This window comes from Cherax quadricarinatus, chromosome 73, assembly GCF_038502225.1.
Source record: "Cherax quadricarinatus isolate ZL_2023a chromosome 73, ASM3850222v1, whole genome shotgun sequence".
Taxonomy (NCBI): domain Eukaryota; kingdom Metazoa; phylum Arthropoda; class Malacostraca; order Decapoda; family Parastacidae; genus Cherax; species Cherax quadricarinatus.
The window spans coordinates 14928158-14946043 of NC_091364.1; the positions used below are offsets into that span (position 1 = coordinate 14928158).

The 17886-nt window shown below is 38.9% G+C and overlaps 1 protein-coding gene across 2 annotated transcripts in view; it reads left to right on the top strand.

Moving 5' to 3' along the window:
* The window catches only part of OXA1L (OXA1L mitochondrial inner membrane protein), a 229417-nt gene that overhangs the window by 163633 nt on the left and 47898 nt on the right, over window positions 1–17886 (top strand). For both annotated transcript variants that reach the window (XM_070100618.1, XM_070100617.1), the window contains 2 exons: window positions 7877–8020; window positions 11895–11980. In XM_070100618.1, coding sequence (XP_069956719.1) covers window positions 7877–8020; window positions 11895–11980 — 230 coding nt within the window. The remainder of the gene's footprint in view (window positions 1–7876; window positions 8021–11894; window positions 11981–17886) is intronic.

The window sequence follows — 17886 nt, forward strand, 5'->3', positions numbered from 1 at the left end:
ATTTCCATTATTTCTTATGGGGAAAATTAACTCGACTAACGATAATTTTGATTAACGATGAGCTCTCAGGAATGGATTAATATCGTTGGTCGAGGGTCCACTGTACTTGTATGTGTGCTTATGCAAATGAGTGTAAACAGACACACTTGTGACAGTAACATGACAATTATGGTGTATAATAATGCAAAATTGTACAGATATTTCCCATAAAAGGAATTTAAATATTCTAATATGTAGCATGCTGCAACACCTGACGTTGCCTTTATGAGGGCATTGTCCTTCAGCTTTTTTTTTTTTTTTAACAAGTCGGCCGTCTCCCACCGAGGCAGGGTGACCCAAAAAAGAAAGAAAAAATCCCCAAAAAGAAAATACTTTCATCATCATTCAACACTTTCACCTCACTTGCACATAATCACTGTTTTTTGCAGAGGTGCTCAGAATACAACAGTTTAAAAGCATATACGTATAAAGATACACAACATATCCCTCCAAACTGCCAATATCCCAAACCCCTCCTTTAAAGTGCAGGCATTGTACTTCCCATTACCAGGACTCGAGTCCGGCTATATAAAAATAACCAGTTTCCCTGAATCCCTTCACTAAATATTACCCTGCTCACACTCCAACAGCTCATCAGGCCCCAAATACCATTCATCTCCATTCACTCCTATCTAACACGCTCACGCACGCTTGCTGGAAGCCCAGGCCCCTCGCCCACAAAACCTCCTTTACCCCCTCCCTCCAACCTTTTCGAGGACGACCCCTACCCCGCCTTCCTTACCGTACAGATTTATACGCTCTCCATGTCATTCAATGTTGATCCATTCTCTAAATGACCAAACCACTTCAACAACCCCTCTTCAGCCCTCTGACTAATACTTTTATTAACTCCACACCTTTTAATAATTTCCACACTCCGATTTTCTGCATAATATTCATACCACATGTTGACCTTAGACAGGACATCTCCTCTGCCTCCAACCACCTCCTTGCTGCAGCATTTACAACCCAAGCTTCACACCCATATAAGAGTGTTGGTACTACTGTACTTTCATACATTCCCTTCTTTGCCTCCATAGATAACGTTTTTTGTCTCCACATATACCTCAATGCATAATGGATAAAAGGTTGATGGGTAGGCTCCAGGATGTACATGTTTATAGAGGGGCAACTGATATATCGGATCATTATTTAGTTGTAGCTACAGTTAGAGCAAGAGGTAGATGGGAAAAGAGGAAGGTGGCAACAAGAAGTAAGAGGGAGGTGAATGTGTATAAACTAAGGGAGGAGGAAGTTCGGGTGAGTTATAAGCAACTATTGGCAGAAAGGTGGGCTAGTGCAAAGATGAGTAGTGGGGGGGTTGAAGAGGGTTGGAATAGTTTTAAAAATGCAGTACATGTATTAGAATGTGGGGCAGAAGTTTGTGGTTTTAGGAGGGTGGGGGCAGGAGGAAAGAGGAGTGATTGTTGGAATGATGAAGTAAAGGGTGTGATAAAAGAGAAAAAGGTAGCTTATGAGAGGTTTTTACAAAGCAGAAGTGTTACAAGAAGAGCAGAGTATATGGAGAGTAAACGAAAGGTGAAGAGAGTGTTGAGAGAGTGCAAAAGGAGAGCAGATGATAGAGTGGGAGAGGCACTGTCAAGAAATTTTAATGAAAATAAGAAAAAATTTTGGAGTGAGTTAAACAAGTTAAGAAAGCCTAGGGAAAGTATGGATTTGTCAGTTAAAAACAGAGTAGGGGAGTTAGTAGATGGGGAGATGGAAGTATTAGGTAAATGGCGAGAATATTTTGAGGCACTTTTAAATGGTAAGGAAGAAAGGGAGGCGGTAATTTCATGCACTGGTCAGGGAGGTATACCATCTTTTAGGAGTGAAGATGATCAGAATGTAAGTGTGGGGGGAGGTACGTGAGGCATTACGTAGAATGAAAGGGGGTAAAGCAGCTGGAACTGATGGGATCATGACAGAAATGTTAAAAGCAGGGGGGATATAGTGTTGGAGTGTTTGGCACTTTTGTTTAATAAATGTATGAAAGAGGGGAAGGTACCTAGGGATTGGCGGAGAGCTTGTATAGTCCCTTTATATAAAGGGAAAGGGGACAAAAGAGATTGTAAAAATTATAGAGGAATAAGTTTACTGAGTATACCAGGAAAAGAGTACGGTAGGGTTATAATTGAAAGAATTAGAGGTAAGATAGAATGTAGAATTGCAGATGAGCAAGGTTTCAGAGTGGGTAGGGGATGTGTAGATCAAGTGTTTACATTGAAGCATATATGTGAACAGTATTTAGATAAAGGTAGGGAAGTTTTTATTGCATTTATGGATTTAGAAAGGGCATATGATAGTGGATAGAGGAGCAATGTGGCAGATGTTGCAAGTATATGGAATAGGTGGTAAGTTACTAAATGCTGTAAAGAGTTTTTATGAGGATAGTGAGGCTCAGGTTAGGGTGTGTAGAAGAGAGGGAGACTACTTTCTGGTAAAAGTAGGTCTTATACAGGGATGTGTAATGTCACCATGGTTGTTTAACCCTTTGACTGTTTCAGGCCCCTCTCTGAAACTGTCATTCTATGTCGCTCAATTTTTGAAAAAAAAAATTTTTTTTTTCTTATGAAATGATAGAGAATCTTTTCCCGATGGTAATGACACCAAAAGTTCGAAATTTGGTCGAAAACTCATGGAATTATGCTCCCGCGAATTTAGCGGTCTCGGCGACATATGCGTATCGGCGATTTCACCGACTTTGAGCCCTATTTTCAGCCAATTCCATTGTTCCCGTTGACCAAACTCATAGCTATTTCTTTAGAACTCCATTTTATCTATCACATGAGTACAAGAAACCTCCCATTTACTAATTTGGACTACCCAATATGGTGGTCAGAAATTGGCAATTTGGCCAATTTCACGCAAACTAAAAAAGAAGCCAATTTCAAAATAGGGTCCAGAATAAACAAGGTAGACATTCGTGGCACTAAAATAACATATGCTCTGTTCATTAGTCACATCTCTAGGCCCCTCTTATATTATTATTGCTTTCTATTTTGATTTTTTATTCATACAAAAAAATACAAAATTTACTGTTATGCAGACTACTGCATTATTGTAAAAATGGTATAAATAATATGAGTGCACTAGTGGAAGAATATTAGACTCCCCAGTTGACGTGTATTGGACGTGTGGTGTGATTTATTTACTCCTGAACATTGGTAAAAATCGAACATTTCCGCTGCTTTGAGCTCAGTTTCAAGGTTGTTTTCATCGTCAAAGTAATGAAAATCATCTCTATTTCTGTAATATGTTTTCCATTTTATCACCTAAGACCATGAAAACGCGAATACAACGATAAATACTATACGAAAATACACCTCAAAGTTGGCGTTTTATTCCAAAAAAACTATCGGTTTTTTTTTTCTCATTACGCAATGTGTGCTGCAGGATTTTTTTATGTGGTGCACACTGACCACATAGACCCATTCTCTCACATGTGGGCCTACCAGCTTTCTCCCGCTTGATTTGAAGCCGCTAGAATTATTGAGTATATATACGTCAGAAACATTGGCTCGTAAGACGTATTTATACGTCGAAAACAGTCAAAGGGTTAATATATTTATAGATGGGGTTGTAAAAGAAGTAAATGCTAGGGTGTTTGGGAGAGGAGTGGGATTAAATTATGGGGAATCAAATTCAAAATGGGAATTGACAGTTACTTTTTGCTGATGATACTGTGCTTATGGGAGATTCTAAAGAAAAATTGCAAAGGTTAGTGGATGAGTTTGGAAATGTGTGTAAAGGTAGAAAGTTGAAAGTGAACATAGAAAAAAGTAAGGTGATGAGAAAAAAGTAAGGTGATGAGGGTATCAAATGATTTAGATAAAGAAAAATTGGATATCAAATTGGGTAGGAGGAGTATGGAAGAAGTGAATGTTTTCAGATGCTTGGGAGTTGATGTGTCGGTGGATGGATTTATGAAGGATGAGGTTAATCATAGAATTGATGAGGGAAAAAAGATGAGTGGTGCGTTGAGGTATATGTGGAGTCAAAAAACGTTATCTATGGAGGCAAAAAAGGGAATGTATGAAAGTATAGTAGTACCAACACTCTTATATGGGTGTGAAGCTTGGGTGGTAAATGCAGCAGCGAGGAGACGGTTGGAGGCAGTGGAGATGTCCTGTCTAAGGGCAATGTGTGGTGTAAATATTATGCAGAAAATTCAGAGTGTGAAAATTAGGAAAAGATGTGGAGTTAATAAAAGTATTAGTCAGAGGGCAGAAGAGGTGTTGTTGAGGTGGTTTGGTCATTTAGAGAGAATGGATCAAAGTAGAATGACATGGAAAGCATATAAATCTAGAGGGGAAGGAAGGCGGGGTAGGGGTCATCCTCGAAAGGGTTGGAGAGAGGGGGTAAAGGAGGTTTTGTGGGCGAGGGGCTTGGACTTCCAGCAAGCGTGTGTGAGCGTGTTAGATAGGAGTGAATGGAGACGAATGGTACTTGGGACCTGACGATCTGTTGGAGTGTGAGCAGGGTAATATTTAGTGAAGGGATTTCAGGGAAACCGGTTATTTTCGTATAGTCGGACTTGAGTCCTGGAAATGGGAAGTACAATGCCTGCACTTTAAAGGAGGGGTTTGGGATATTGGCAGTTTGGAGGGATATGTTGTGTATCTTTATACGTATATGCTTCTAAACTGTTGTATTCTGAGCACCTCTGCAAAAACAATGATAATGTGTGAGTGTGGTGAAAGTGTTGAATGATGATGAAAGTATCTTCTTTTTGGGTTTTTCTTTCTTTTTGGGTCACCCTGCCTCGGTGGGAGACGGCCAACTTGTTGAAAAAAAAAAATGTTGACCTTAGACAGGACATCTCCTCTGCCTCCAACCACCTCCTTGCTGCAGCATTTTACAACCCAAGCTTCACACTCATATAAGAGTGTTGGTACTACTGTACTTTCATACATTCCCTTCTTTGCCTCCATAGATAACATTTTTTGTCTCCACATATACCTCATTGCACCACTTTCCTTTTTTCCTTCATCAATTCTATGATTAACCTCATCCTTCATAAATCCGTCCGCTGACACCTCAACTCCAAAATATCTGAAAACATTTACTACTTCCATACTCCTCCTCCCCAATTTGATATCCAATTTTTCTCTATCTAAATCATTTGATACTCTCATCACCTTAATCTTTTCTATGTTCACTTTCAACTTTCTACCTTTACACACACTCCCAAACTCATAATTATGTATGTAGTAGGTTGGTAGACAGCAACTGCCCATGGAGGTACAGTACTACCATCCTGCCAAGTGAGTGTGAAATGAAAGCCTGTAATTGTTTTTCATGATGGTAGGATTGCTGGTGTCTTTTTTTTTCTGTCTCAAGATTTCAGGTACGTCTTCCTACTTCTACTTACACTAAGGTCACACTACACGTGCATGTACAAGAGTATATATACGCACCCCTCTGGGTTTCCTTCTATATTCATACTAGTTCTTGTTCTTGTTAATTTCCTCTTATCTCCATGGGGAAGTGGAACAGAATTCCTCCTCCGTAAACCATGCGTGTTGTAAGCAGCAACTAAAATGCCGGGAGCAAGGGGCTAGTAACCCCGTTTCCTGTATACATTACTAAAGTTAAAAAGAGAAACTTTTGTTTTTCATTTTGGGCCTTCGGTGGGATACAGCCAGTTTGTTGGTAGTAGTAGTACTGTACCTATACCTAAATAAACTTACTTGCTGTCTCAGAAATGTGTGAAAGCAGTTGTGTGTATTAAGCAACAAAGGAAGAAAGGCTTTACACAACTTTTTAGTCAAAATAAATTTTTATATTTTAAAAATATTTCACAGTTTGAAGACAGGATTATCAAATAAAATAATTGTTTTGAATATCCAAGCTCTCTACCTAAATCAGATATCAAGGTACAGTAACAAGTTTTGGCAATTTGAGGAAATAAAATTTATTAGGGGTTGGCCAGTGGGCCACCAGCAGCAACAGCCCGGTTGACCAAACAGGCACCAGACAAGCCTGGCCCAGAGCTGGGCTGCAGGAGTAGAAAATCTCTCATAACCCATCATAGGTATATATCAAAAGGGGTAAAAATATAATAGAGATATGTAGTTCACAGGTGAATGCTGATTGGAATCTGGGTAGGCAAGTTACATTCCATACATTTGGCTTGTATATTGAATCATAAAATACATCAAGTTAAGTTTTTAAACCAATTGTATTATTGATAATATGATGATGCAGTAATGTTGGTAGTGCAGTGATGATGATGCTTGAATTATTAAGAGCAGTATAGTAGTAGTACTAGACAAGAAAAAGACAAGATGCATTGATTCATATATTTTAACACACAAGCCATCTCCCACTGAGGCAGCAGGACCCAAAAAAAAAGCATAAAGTTTTTCTTCCCTTTACATTTAATAATTTAAACAGGAGAATGAGTTACAAGCCCCTTGGTCCCAACAGTTTAGTCACCTCTTACGACATGCATGGCTTGTGGAGGCATGATTCTTCTCCACTTCCACATGGAGAGGATTATCAATAAAATCATTGTTTTGAATATCCAAGCTCTCTACCTAAATCAGATATCAAGGTACAGTAACAAGTTTTGGCAATTTGAGGATATAAAATTTATTAGTTATAATATAGTAAAACTTTTGTATAATAGGCCTCTGTTCAATAGATTTAGATATTCTGTAATAGTGGTGTCACTGGTGCAGTGGACCAAGTCTGCTGAATGGGCTATTTGTCTTTGGGTGGTAGTGTCCATTTAAATTAAAAAATATAATTTTTCTTAGTAGATATTGGTCAAGCACAATTGATAAGGTTGAATTATAAGTATTTTTTTCTTAGTTATTTTTTAACTAAATGCATTGACACTTTGTGTATGGTCATTTTATATATCTATAAAGAGCTCACATTTGCTCGACAAAGAATGATCAAGAACACAGATTTGGTAGTTAAAAACCTTGAATGACAAAGATTCTCATAGCAGAATTTTTCCAGACATTGCCAGGCAAGTAGGGGTTAAGTGAATGTACTGCCTGGCCACTTTTACACCATCCAACTCTCTACCATTACAACACATACCCATTCACCATTTGTGGTTTACTTCTCATATTCACCTCTTCCCCTCTCCCCTTTCCCTGACACACACACATGGCATACTGTATTGTATCTTTTCCATCATAAAAGATGGGAAAAATGTTTGTACTGTACCTTAATGTGAACTTTTATCAGGCACTCTTAATCTACTGAATGGTACTGTACTGTACCTATTTTGCCTGGTAGTGTCATTGTTGCAACATTGTGAGTCTGCTGCATGGGGCATAGAGGCATTGCAAGGCAGGAAAGAATAAATGCCACTACAGCCAAAATCTAGATTAATGAATGAAATGATACTTTATAGTTTTGTCTTGTGGGAATGTGTAGGTATTGTCTTCTGCATCTGTAAGTTAGGTCCAGCCTCATAGAGTATGGTAACATGAGCTTTATAGCTCCAATCTCCCCACACATTTTTTCTCCATCCTTTGAATTTGATGCTTATTCTGTTCTTCCCTGCGATGCCTTATTTGTTCATAAGCTGTAGGTGTTCAGAAGAATCATAGATACAGTGGACTAGGTTCTCTGCATTTATAATACTTTGATGCAGTGGATATCCATTTAAACTGAGGTTTAATTTTTATTAGTTTATTGATTTTTTTGGTCAATTTGCACACTGAAATTATTATAACTGTTTATATTTTTGAGGGTTCTTTTACTCTGTGGCAGTTCTGTAATGTAACATATTTATGAAATGTTTTTAATGCATTTTATGCTCTGTTGGATTTTGACGTGAATTTTAATTTTAAATGCAGCAGTTTGTCCACAGTTACGGTTGCCATTCGTACTTTGGTCTTCCCTCTAGTGTTGAAGGCTCAGAGAAATGCTGCCAAAATGAATAACAATTTGCCACAGCTGCAGATCCTTCAAATAAAGATGACTGAAGCCAGGAACTGCGGTGACCAATTAAATGGTAAGATTTTCATATTTTTATTTTTTTACAGTTGTACAGCATGTATTTTGTGGTTAGGTAAACAAGTTGAGTTGAGCAAAAGTGTTTTGTAAAAGTTATTCTGATCCAACAATCTTATGTTGCAACTACTACAGTATATATATGTAGGTAGTAGGTTGGTAGACAGCAACCACCCAGAGAGATACTACCGTCCTGCCAAGTGAGTGTAAAACGAAAGCCTGTAATTGTTTTACATGATGGTAGGATTGCTGGTGTCTTTTGTCTGTCTCATAAATATGCAAGATTACAGATACGTCTTGCTACTTCTACTTACACTTAGGTCACACTACACATACATGTACACTTTTATTTATACACACTCATCTGAGTTTTCTTTGATTTTATCTTAATAGTTCTTGGTCTTATTACTTTTCCTTTTATATCCATGGGGAAGTGGAATAAGAATCTTTCCTCCGTAAGCCATGCGTGTTGTAAAAGTCAACTAAAATGCTGGGAACAATGGGCTAGTAACCCCTTTTCCTGTAAAGATTACTAAAAAGAATAAGAAGAAGAAAATTGTCAAAGTGGGAAGTCTGAATGTGTGTGGATGTTGTGCCAATGATAAGAAAGAGATGATTGTGGATGTTATGAATGAGAAGAAGCTGGATGTCCTGGCTTTAAGTGAAACAAAGCTGAAGGGGATGGGAGAGTTTCAATGGAGAGGAATAAATGGGATTAGGTCAGGGGTTCCAAATAGAGTTAGAGCTAAAGAAGGAGTAGCAATAATGTTGAAGGATAAGCTATGGCAGGAAAAGAGGGACTACAAATGTATTAATTCAAGGATTATGTGGAGTAAAATAAAGATTGGATGTGAAAAGTGGGTTATAGTAAGCGTGTATGCACCTGGGGAAGAGAGAAGTGTAGAGAGGAGAGAGAGAGACTTTGGGAAATGTTGAGTGAATGCATGGGGAGTTTTGAATCAAGTGTGAGAGTAATGGCGGTTGGGGATTTCAATGCTAAAGTGGGTAAAAATGTTATGGAGGGAGTAGTAGGTAAATTTGGGGTACCAGGGGTAAATGTAAATGGGGAGCCTTTAATTGAGCTATGTGTAGAAAGAGATTTGGTAGTAAGTAATATATATTTTATGAAGAAGAGGATAAATAAATATACAAGGTATGATGTAGCACGTAATGAAAGTAGTTTGTTAGATTATGTATTGGTGGATAAAAGGTTGATGGGTAGGATCCAGGATGTACATGTTTATAGAGGCGCAACTGATATATCGGGTCATTATTTAGTTGTAGCTACAGTTAGAGTAAGAGGTAGATGGGAAAAGAGGAAGGTGGCAACAACAAGTAAGAGGGAGGTGAGAGTGTATAAACTAAGGGAGGAGGAAGTTCGGGTGAGATATAAGCGACTGTTGGCAGAAAGGTGGGCTGGTGCAAAGATGAGTAGTGGGGGGGGGGGTGAAGAGGGTTGGAATAGTTTTAAAAAAGCAGTATTAGAATGTGGGGCAGAAGTTTGTGGTTATAGGAGGGTGGGGGCAGGAGGAAAGAGGAGTGATTGGTGGAATGATGAAGTAAAGGGTGTGATAAAAGAGAAAAAGGTAGCTTATGAGAGGTTTTTACAAAGCAGAAGTGTTATAAGAAGAGCAGAGTATATGGAGAGTAAAAGAAAGGTGAAGAGAGTGGTGAGAGAGTGCAAAAGGAGAGCAGATGATGGAGTGGGAGAGGCACTGTCAAGAAATTTTAATGAAAATAAGAAAAAATTTTGGAGTGAGTTAAACAAGTTAAGAAAGCCTAGGGAAAGTATGGATTTGTCAGTTAAAAACAGAGTAGGGGAGTTAGTAGATGGGGAGATGGAGGTATTAGGTAGATGGCGAGAATATTTTGAGGAACTTTTAAATGTTGAGGAAGAAAGGGAGGCGGTAATTTCATGCACTGGCCAGGGAGGTATACCATCTTTTAGGAGTGAAGAGCAGAATGTAAGTGTGGGGGAGGTACGTGAGGCATTACGTAGAATGAAAGGGGGTAAAGCAGCTGGAACTGATGGGATCATGACAGAAATGTTAAAAGCAGGGGGAAATATAGTGTTGGAGTGGTTGGTACTTTTGTTTAATAAATGTATGAAAGAGGGGAAGGTACCTAGGGATTGGTGGAGAGCATGTATAGTCCCTTTATATAAAGGGAAAGGGGACAAAAGAGATTGTAAAAATTATAGAGGAATAAGTTTACTGAGTATACCAGGAAAAGTGTATGGTAGGGTTATAATTGAAAGAATTAGAGGTAAGACAGAATGTAGGATTGCGGATGAGCAAGGAGGTTTCAGAGTGGGTAGGGGATGTGTAGATCAAGTGTTTACATTGAAGCATATATGTGAACAGTATTTAGATAAAGGTAGGGAAGTTTTTATTGCATTTATGGATTTAGAAAAGGCATATGATAGAGTGGATAGAGGAGCAATGTGGCAGATGTTGCAAGTATATGGAGTAGGTGGTAAGTTACTAAATGCTGTTAAGAGTTTTTATGAGGATAGTGAGGCTCAGGTTAGAGTGTGTAGAAGAGAGGGAAAATACTTCCCCGTAAAAGTAGGTCTTAGACAGGGATGTGTAATGTCACCATGGTTGTTTAATATATTTATAGATGGGGTTGTAAAAAAAGTAAATGCTAGGGAGAGGGGTGGGATTAAATTATGGGGAATCAAATTCAAAATGGGAATTGTCACAGTTACTTTTTGCTGATGATACTGTGCTTATGGGAGATTCTAAAGAAAAATTGCAAAGGTTAGTGGATGAGTTTGGGAATGCATGTAAAGGTAGAAAGTTGAAAGTGAACATAGAAAAGAGTAAGGTGATGAGGGTATCAAATGATTTAAATAAAGAAAAATTTGATATCAAATTGGGGAGGAGTAGTATGGAAGAAGTGAATGTTTTCAGATACTTGGGAGTTGACGTGTCGGCGGATGGATTTATGAAGGATGAGGTTAATCATAGAATTGATGAGGGAAAAAAGTTGAGTGGTGCGTTGAGGTATATGTGGAGTCAAAAAACGTTATCTATGGAGGCAAAGAAGGGAATGTATGGAAGTGTAGTAGTACCAACACTCTTATATGGGTGTGAAGCTTGGGTGGTAAATGCAGCAGCGAGGAGACGGTTGGAGGCAGTGGAGATGTCCTGTCTAAGGGCAATGTGTGGTGTAAATATTATGCAGAAAATTTGGAGTGTGGAAATTAGGAGAAGGTGTGGAGTTAATAAAAGTATTAGTCAGAGGGCAGAAGAGGGGTTGTTGAGGTGGTTTGGTCATTTAGAGAGAATGGATCAAAGTAGAATGACATGGAAAGCATATAAATCTATAGGGGAAGGAAGGCGGGGTAGGGGTCGTCCTCGAAAGGGTTGGAGAGAGGGGGTAAAGGAGGTTTTGTGGGCGAGGGGCTTGGACTTCCAGCAAGCGTGCGTGAGTGTGTTAGATAGAGTGAACGGAGACAAATGGTACTTGGGACCTGACGATCTGTTGGAGTGTGAGCAGGGTAATATTTAGTGAAGGGATTCAGGGAAACCGGTTATTTTCGTATAGTCGTACTTGAGTCCTGGAAATGGGAAGTACAATGCCTGCACTTTAAAGGAGGGGTTTGGGATATTGGCAGTTTGGAGGGATATGTTGTGTATCTTTATATGTATATGCTTCTAAACTGTTGTATTTTGAGCACCTCTGCAAAAACAGTGATAATGTGTGAGTGTGGTGAAAGTGTTGAATAATGATGAAAGTATTTTCTTTTTGGGTTTTTCTTTCTTTTTTGGGTCACCCTGCCTCGGTGGGAGACTGCCGACTTCTTTAAAAAAAAAAAAAAGTATAATTTAAAATTATAGTTTTGAAGTTACAATTTTTTTTCCTTCCAGCTGCAAGATACAGCCAAGAGATGGTGGAATTTATGAAGGAGAAGGAAATAAATCCAATGAAGAATTTAATTGTTCCTCTAGCCCAGGTAAGCACCAGCCACATTTTCTGTTGTTTCTGCAGTTTTGTTAAGTTGTGTTGGCTGTCTTTACATTTGTAGTTTGCCTTTATTACCATATTATTTGTTTTTATTGTAAAATTTTTAGGTATTTGATGCTTATAGTTAAAATTTGATTAGGTTCATATGCCATAAAGGTCACAGTTTTACAAATCAGTGTTTGTATGTCATTTAAACGGAGAGAGAATAAGGAAAGAGATTAAAAGAACCAACCATACACCACTGATCTAAATATACAGGCTGCAGTATAATGCAGCGGAGCTTTAAGATAAGCTCAAGTGTGGACCATCACTGTGCACAACAAGTGTGCTTTCACTGTTTATAAAATAACAACCAGAGACTGGAATTCCTGGTTTATGTACTTAGGTTTCTTGCAGAGAGGCACATGCAGAGAACAACTTCAATTCAATTCAAGTGTATTCTCTATAAGGGTTACAATGTGGGGTTTACAGGTTTTGGGTATTGTTTGGTTTACATGTTGCAAAATACTAATTACAGAGGGGGCCACTAGGACACCTATCATGGCTAGGCATTTTGAGCAGACTTAGATTAATTCTTAACATTAAATCCTTACAGATTAAGGTATTACGGCTAAGTGACTACATCATAATTTATGAGTTTAGCAATGCGAATGCTTTTGTTTGGTAAAAAATGTATGAGAGTATAGTTTTGCCAACGCTCTTATATGGGTGTGAAGCATGGGTGATGAATGTTGAAGCGAGGAGAAGGCTGGAGGCAGTGGAGATGTCATGTCTGAGGGCAATGTGTGGTGTGAATATAATGCAGAGAATTCGTAGTTTGGAAGTTAGGAGGTGTGGGATTACCAAAACTGTTGTCCAGAGGGCTGAGGAAGGGTTGTTGAGGTGGTTCGGACATGTAGAGAGAATGGAGCAAAACAGAATGACTTCAAGAGTGTATCAGTCTGTAGTGGAAGGAAGGCAGGGTAAGGGTTGGCCTAGGAAAGGTTGGAGGGAGGGGGTAAAGGAGGTTTTGTGTGCGAGGGGCTTGGACTTACAGTGGGCATGCGTGAGCGTGTTTGATAGGAGTGAATGGAGACAAATGATTTTTAATACTTGACATGCTGTTGGAGTGTGAGCAAAGTAACATTTATGAAGGGATTCAGGGAAACCGGCAGGCTGGACTTGAGTCCTGGAGATGGGAAGCACAGTGCCTGCACTCTGAAGGAGGGGTGTTAATATTGCAGTTTAAAAACTGTAGTGTAAAGCACCCTTCTGGCAAGACAGTGATGGAGTGAATGATGGTGAAAGTTTTTCTTTTTCGGGCCACCCTGCCTTGGTGGGAATCGGCCAGTATCATAGGCAAACTTATGACTAGTTAGGATTTATTATTTTAAGATTAAGATTAGTATTTCTGGGTTTATAGTCAGTGGGTGAATGAGTGTAATTGTGAACCACCAGGTGGTTATCATGTAGTTAGTTGTCGGGGTGGATCAGGGAGATAAGATGTTTTCTAACTGTAGTTTTGAAAGTGATGAATGTGTCTGCAGTTTTTGAGTTTTCAGGTAGGGTGTTCCAGATTTTAGGTCCTTTGGAATACATTGAATTTTCGTAAAGGTTTAGTCGAACACGGGGAATGTCATAGAGATGTTTGTGTCTGGTGTTATGCCTGTGGATCCTGTCACAACTATCAAGAAAGCATTTTAGGTCAAGGTTAATATTGGAATTTAAGGTCCTGTAGATATAGATTGCACAATAGTAAGTGTGGATGTTCTGAACAGGGAGTAAGTTTAGATCTATGAAGAGTGGGGGGGGGGATGCCAGGGATGGGATTTAGTGATTATTCTTACTGCGGTTTTTTGTTGGGTTATTATTGGCTTTAGGTGTGTTGCTGCAGTTGAACCCCAAGCACATATAGCATAGGTGAGGTATGGATATATAAGTGAATGGTATAGTGTGAGAAGGGCAGTTCGCGGCACGTACTATCATATCTTGGAGAGGATCCCCATCGTTTTGGATACTTTTTTTGTTATGTGTTGGATATGGGTGCTGAAATTTAGGTTGTTGTCGAGGTATAGGCCAAGGAATTTGCCCTCATTATGTCTGGCAATTAGAGTGTTGTCGATCTTAATGTTAAGTTGCGCAACACCTGCTCTGCCAGTGTTGCCAGTGTTAAGTGTAAGTTTATTGGCTGTCATCCAAGTCGATATTTTGAGCAGCTCCTCGTTAACAATGGTGTTGAGGGTGGCAAGATTAGGGTGGGAGATGACATAAGTCGTGTCATCAGCAAAGAGAATGGGTTTCAGGTGTTGGGATATGTTTGGAAGATCATTGATGTAATGAGGAAGAGCAGGGGTCCAAGGACACTTCCCTGTGGAACTCCAGTATCAAGTGGCTGTATTGATGAGGCTGTGTCTTTAATGGTGACATACTGATACCTATTAGAAAGGTAGGATTTAAAATATGCAAGCTCATGGCCTCTTATACCATAGTGGTCAAGTTTGTGGAGTAGGATGCCGTGGTCTACTGTGTCAAACGCTTTTCTTAGGTCAATAAAAATTCCTAGCGGATATTCCTTATTTTCCAATGCTGTGTAAAGCAGGTCTAGCATTTTTATAATTGCATCATTAGTGCTTTTATTTTTCCTGAATCCAAATTGGCAGGGGTTGAGTATGTTTTGTGACGTTATAAATGAATATACAGTGGACCCCCGCATAACGATTACCTCCGAATGCGACCAATTATGTAAGTGTATTTATGTAAGTGCGTTTACGTGTATGTTTGGGGGTCTGAAATGGACTAATCTACTTCACAATATTTCTTATGGGAACAAATTCGGTCAGTACTGGCACCTGAACATACTTCTGGAGTGAAAAAATATCGTTAACCGGGGGTCCACTGTAGTCTCCTGAGCACGAGTTTCTCGAAGATTTTGGAAAGCAATGGTAAGTTTGATATTGGCCTATACATGTAGTTGTTTACGTCTGTAGGGTCACCACCTTTATGTATTTGTGTAACCCTTGCTGTCTTGAGTAGTGTCGGGAAAGTGCTAGTTTCTAGTGACTTGTTAAAAGGTAATGTAATAGCATGCGAAAGGACATGGGCCGCTCGCTTGTACAATAATGGTGGGACGTGAGACAGATCCCCCGAGTTATTTTTAAGTGACTTTATGGTCGCGGTGACTTCCGTGGGCTCAGTTGGTACAAGATAGAAAGGAATTTGGGAAATTCCCATCTAGGTAGTCCCCGGAAGGGGCATTGGTACGTGGGATTTTACTGGCGAGATTAGATCCTATGCTTGAGAAGAAGTCGTTTATCTTGTTAGCTGTATCAGTGGGATGTAGTGGTGTTTCATAAGGTTTAGTTAGAACAATATTCTTGTTTTTTTTCAGTTTGTGGGTCCCCAGAATCTGGGAAAGTGTTTTCCAGGTCTTTTATATCTCCTCTTGTGTCATTGAATCTGCTGGAGTAGTACAGTTGTTTGGCTTTCTTTATTAATTTGGTGAGAACTGTTGAATATTGTTTGAGAATATCTTTGTGTATTAAGCCCTGTCTATATTGCTTTTCATATTGGTGTTTCTTATCAATGGATTTCAGAATGCTGCTGGTTAGCCATGGGCGACCAAGCCGTTTATTCGTGATCTGTTTCATTTTTATAGGACAATGTTTGTTGTATAGTCTAAGTATTTTGTTAAGAAAAATGTCTGTCCAATCGTCAATACCATTGGCATTGGAGAATTCTGTAGGCCAGTCAACAGTCTCTAGGTCTGCTGTGAAATTCCTTATTGAGGCCTCGTCATGGAGCCTAAATGAAACTTTGTTGTATTCGAGTGGTGGCTTACTAATGTTTGTTAAGAGGAAGGTTGGGTAGTGGTCAGTACTGCTGTCTCTGATTATTCCTGATTTAAGGGGGGCTAGTATATTGGTCCATATGTGGTCTATTATGGTTGCACTTGTCTCCGTCAGCCTGGTTCATTTAGTTATTGTTGGTATGAGAAGTGTGTTGTTCATATTGTTGATGAAATCAGTTAGTCTGATCATCTGGTAGGCCAAGGTTGATATTGAAGTCTCCAGCTAAGAGAAGGTGGTGCTTGTTCATTTGTCTGTTTGTTATTAGTGACTTTAGATTCTCACTGAAGTTTGGGATGTTTGTGTGGGGTATCCGGTATATGGCACCGATTGTTATAGGCGTCTTGAGGTTTTTTACAGCAAAATTAGCAAAAATGTATTCCCCATATTCATCAGTAAAGCAATTAATGCTAATACAAGATAGTTGGTTAGAGTAATAGATTGCAGTACCACCCCCAACTTGGTATGGTCTGCAGTTGTGGATTGCTGTGTATCCTGGTAGTGGGTAGATATCAATTGTGTCTTGCTTAAGCCAGGTCTCAGTAAGAATAATGCAGGAGAATGGTGTCTTTAGTGACTCGAGGAGTGCCAGGAGGTCATCATAGTGTTTGCTTAAGGACCTGATGTTGTAGTTAAGAACTGATAGACTTTGAGCAGTGTTCAGGATAGTGCTGGCTTGTGATGCTGTGTAATAAAGGCAGTTACTTTCCAATAAGTTTTGATTGTGTGTTAGATTATGGAGGTTTAGATCAGGGTCAACGTGATCATTCATCTTTTAGGTTTAAATAGTGGTTGTTTATATCCTGTATTATGTGGTGAGTTCTAATACTGATTTCTGTTGTGGTGGGAGGTTTGGATAAGTATATCGCTAAAGCACTTTGGTCATATAGAGTATAGTCACTAATAAACATAATGAAATTGATATTGTCTGTGTTGTGCTAGAATGAGTTTAAGTACAACTAGGTATAAACTAATACTAGAAAAAAAAACAAATTACAAGTGGCACCAGACTCGCTCTTGTAATTGCACTAAGGTCTAATATAATGAATTTAGTGTTGTCTGTGTATTGAGCTAGAATGAGCTAAAGTACAACTAGGTATAAACTTTTTTTTTTTTATTATTATCACACTGGCCGATTCCCACCAAGGCAGGGTGGCCCGAAAAAGAAAAACTTTCACCATCATTCACTCCATCACTGTCTTGCCAGAAGGGTGCTTTACACTACAGTTTTTAAACTGCAACATTAACACCCCTCCTCCAGAGTGCAGGCACTGTACTTCCCATCTCCAGGACTCAAGTCCGGCCTGCCGGTTTCCCTGAACCCCTTCATAAATGTCACTTTGCTCACACTCCAACAGCACGTCAAGTATTAAAAACCATTTATCTCCATTCACTCCTATCAAACACGCTCACGCATGCCTGCTGGAAGTCCAAGCCCCTCGCACACAAAACCTCCTTTACCCTGTCCCTCCAACCTTTCCTAGGCCGACCCCTACCCCGCCTTCTTTCCACTACAGACTGATACACTCTTGAAGTCACTCTGTTTCGCTCCATTCTCTCTACATGTCCGAACCACCTCAACAACCCTTCCTCAACCACCTCCACCTACTATAAACTTATAATATAAAAATACAAATTAAAATGGTACTTGCAATTGCACTAGGGTCTGATATAAGTTGTTAACAAGATCAAGAGTATAACTAGATTTAAAATGACAAAATAAAATTCACAAATTAAAGCACCAAAAGAATAAGTAAAAAATAACAATGGCAATGACTTGGTTATAACATGACAGTAAGATGGTAGACAGGTACACAGGTACAAAGGATAATATAAAGGTTGGAGTTGAATATACAAACTTGAAAATTTGGCAACAAAATGTTATGAAAAGTATAAAATAATGATTAATTTACAAAAGTAAAATTTACTGGTAGTAAATATGGTGTTTAATAAAAATTTTTGTAAGTAATAATGATTACAAAAAAAGATTAATTAGCAAAAAAAAAAATGAAAAAGTAATGTTTATTTCAAGTATTAAATTTTAAGAACAGTTATTTGGATTCAATATTGC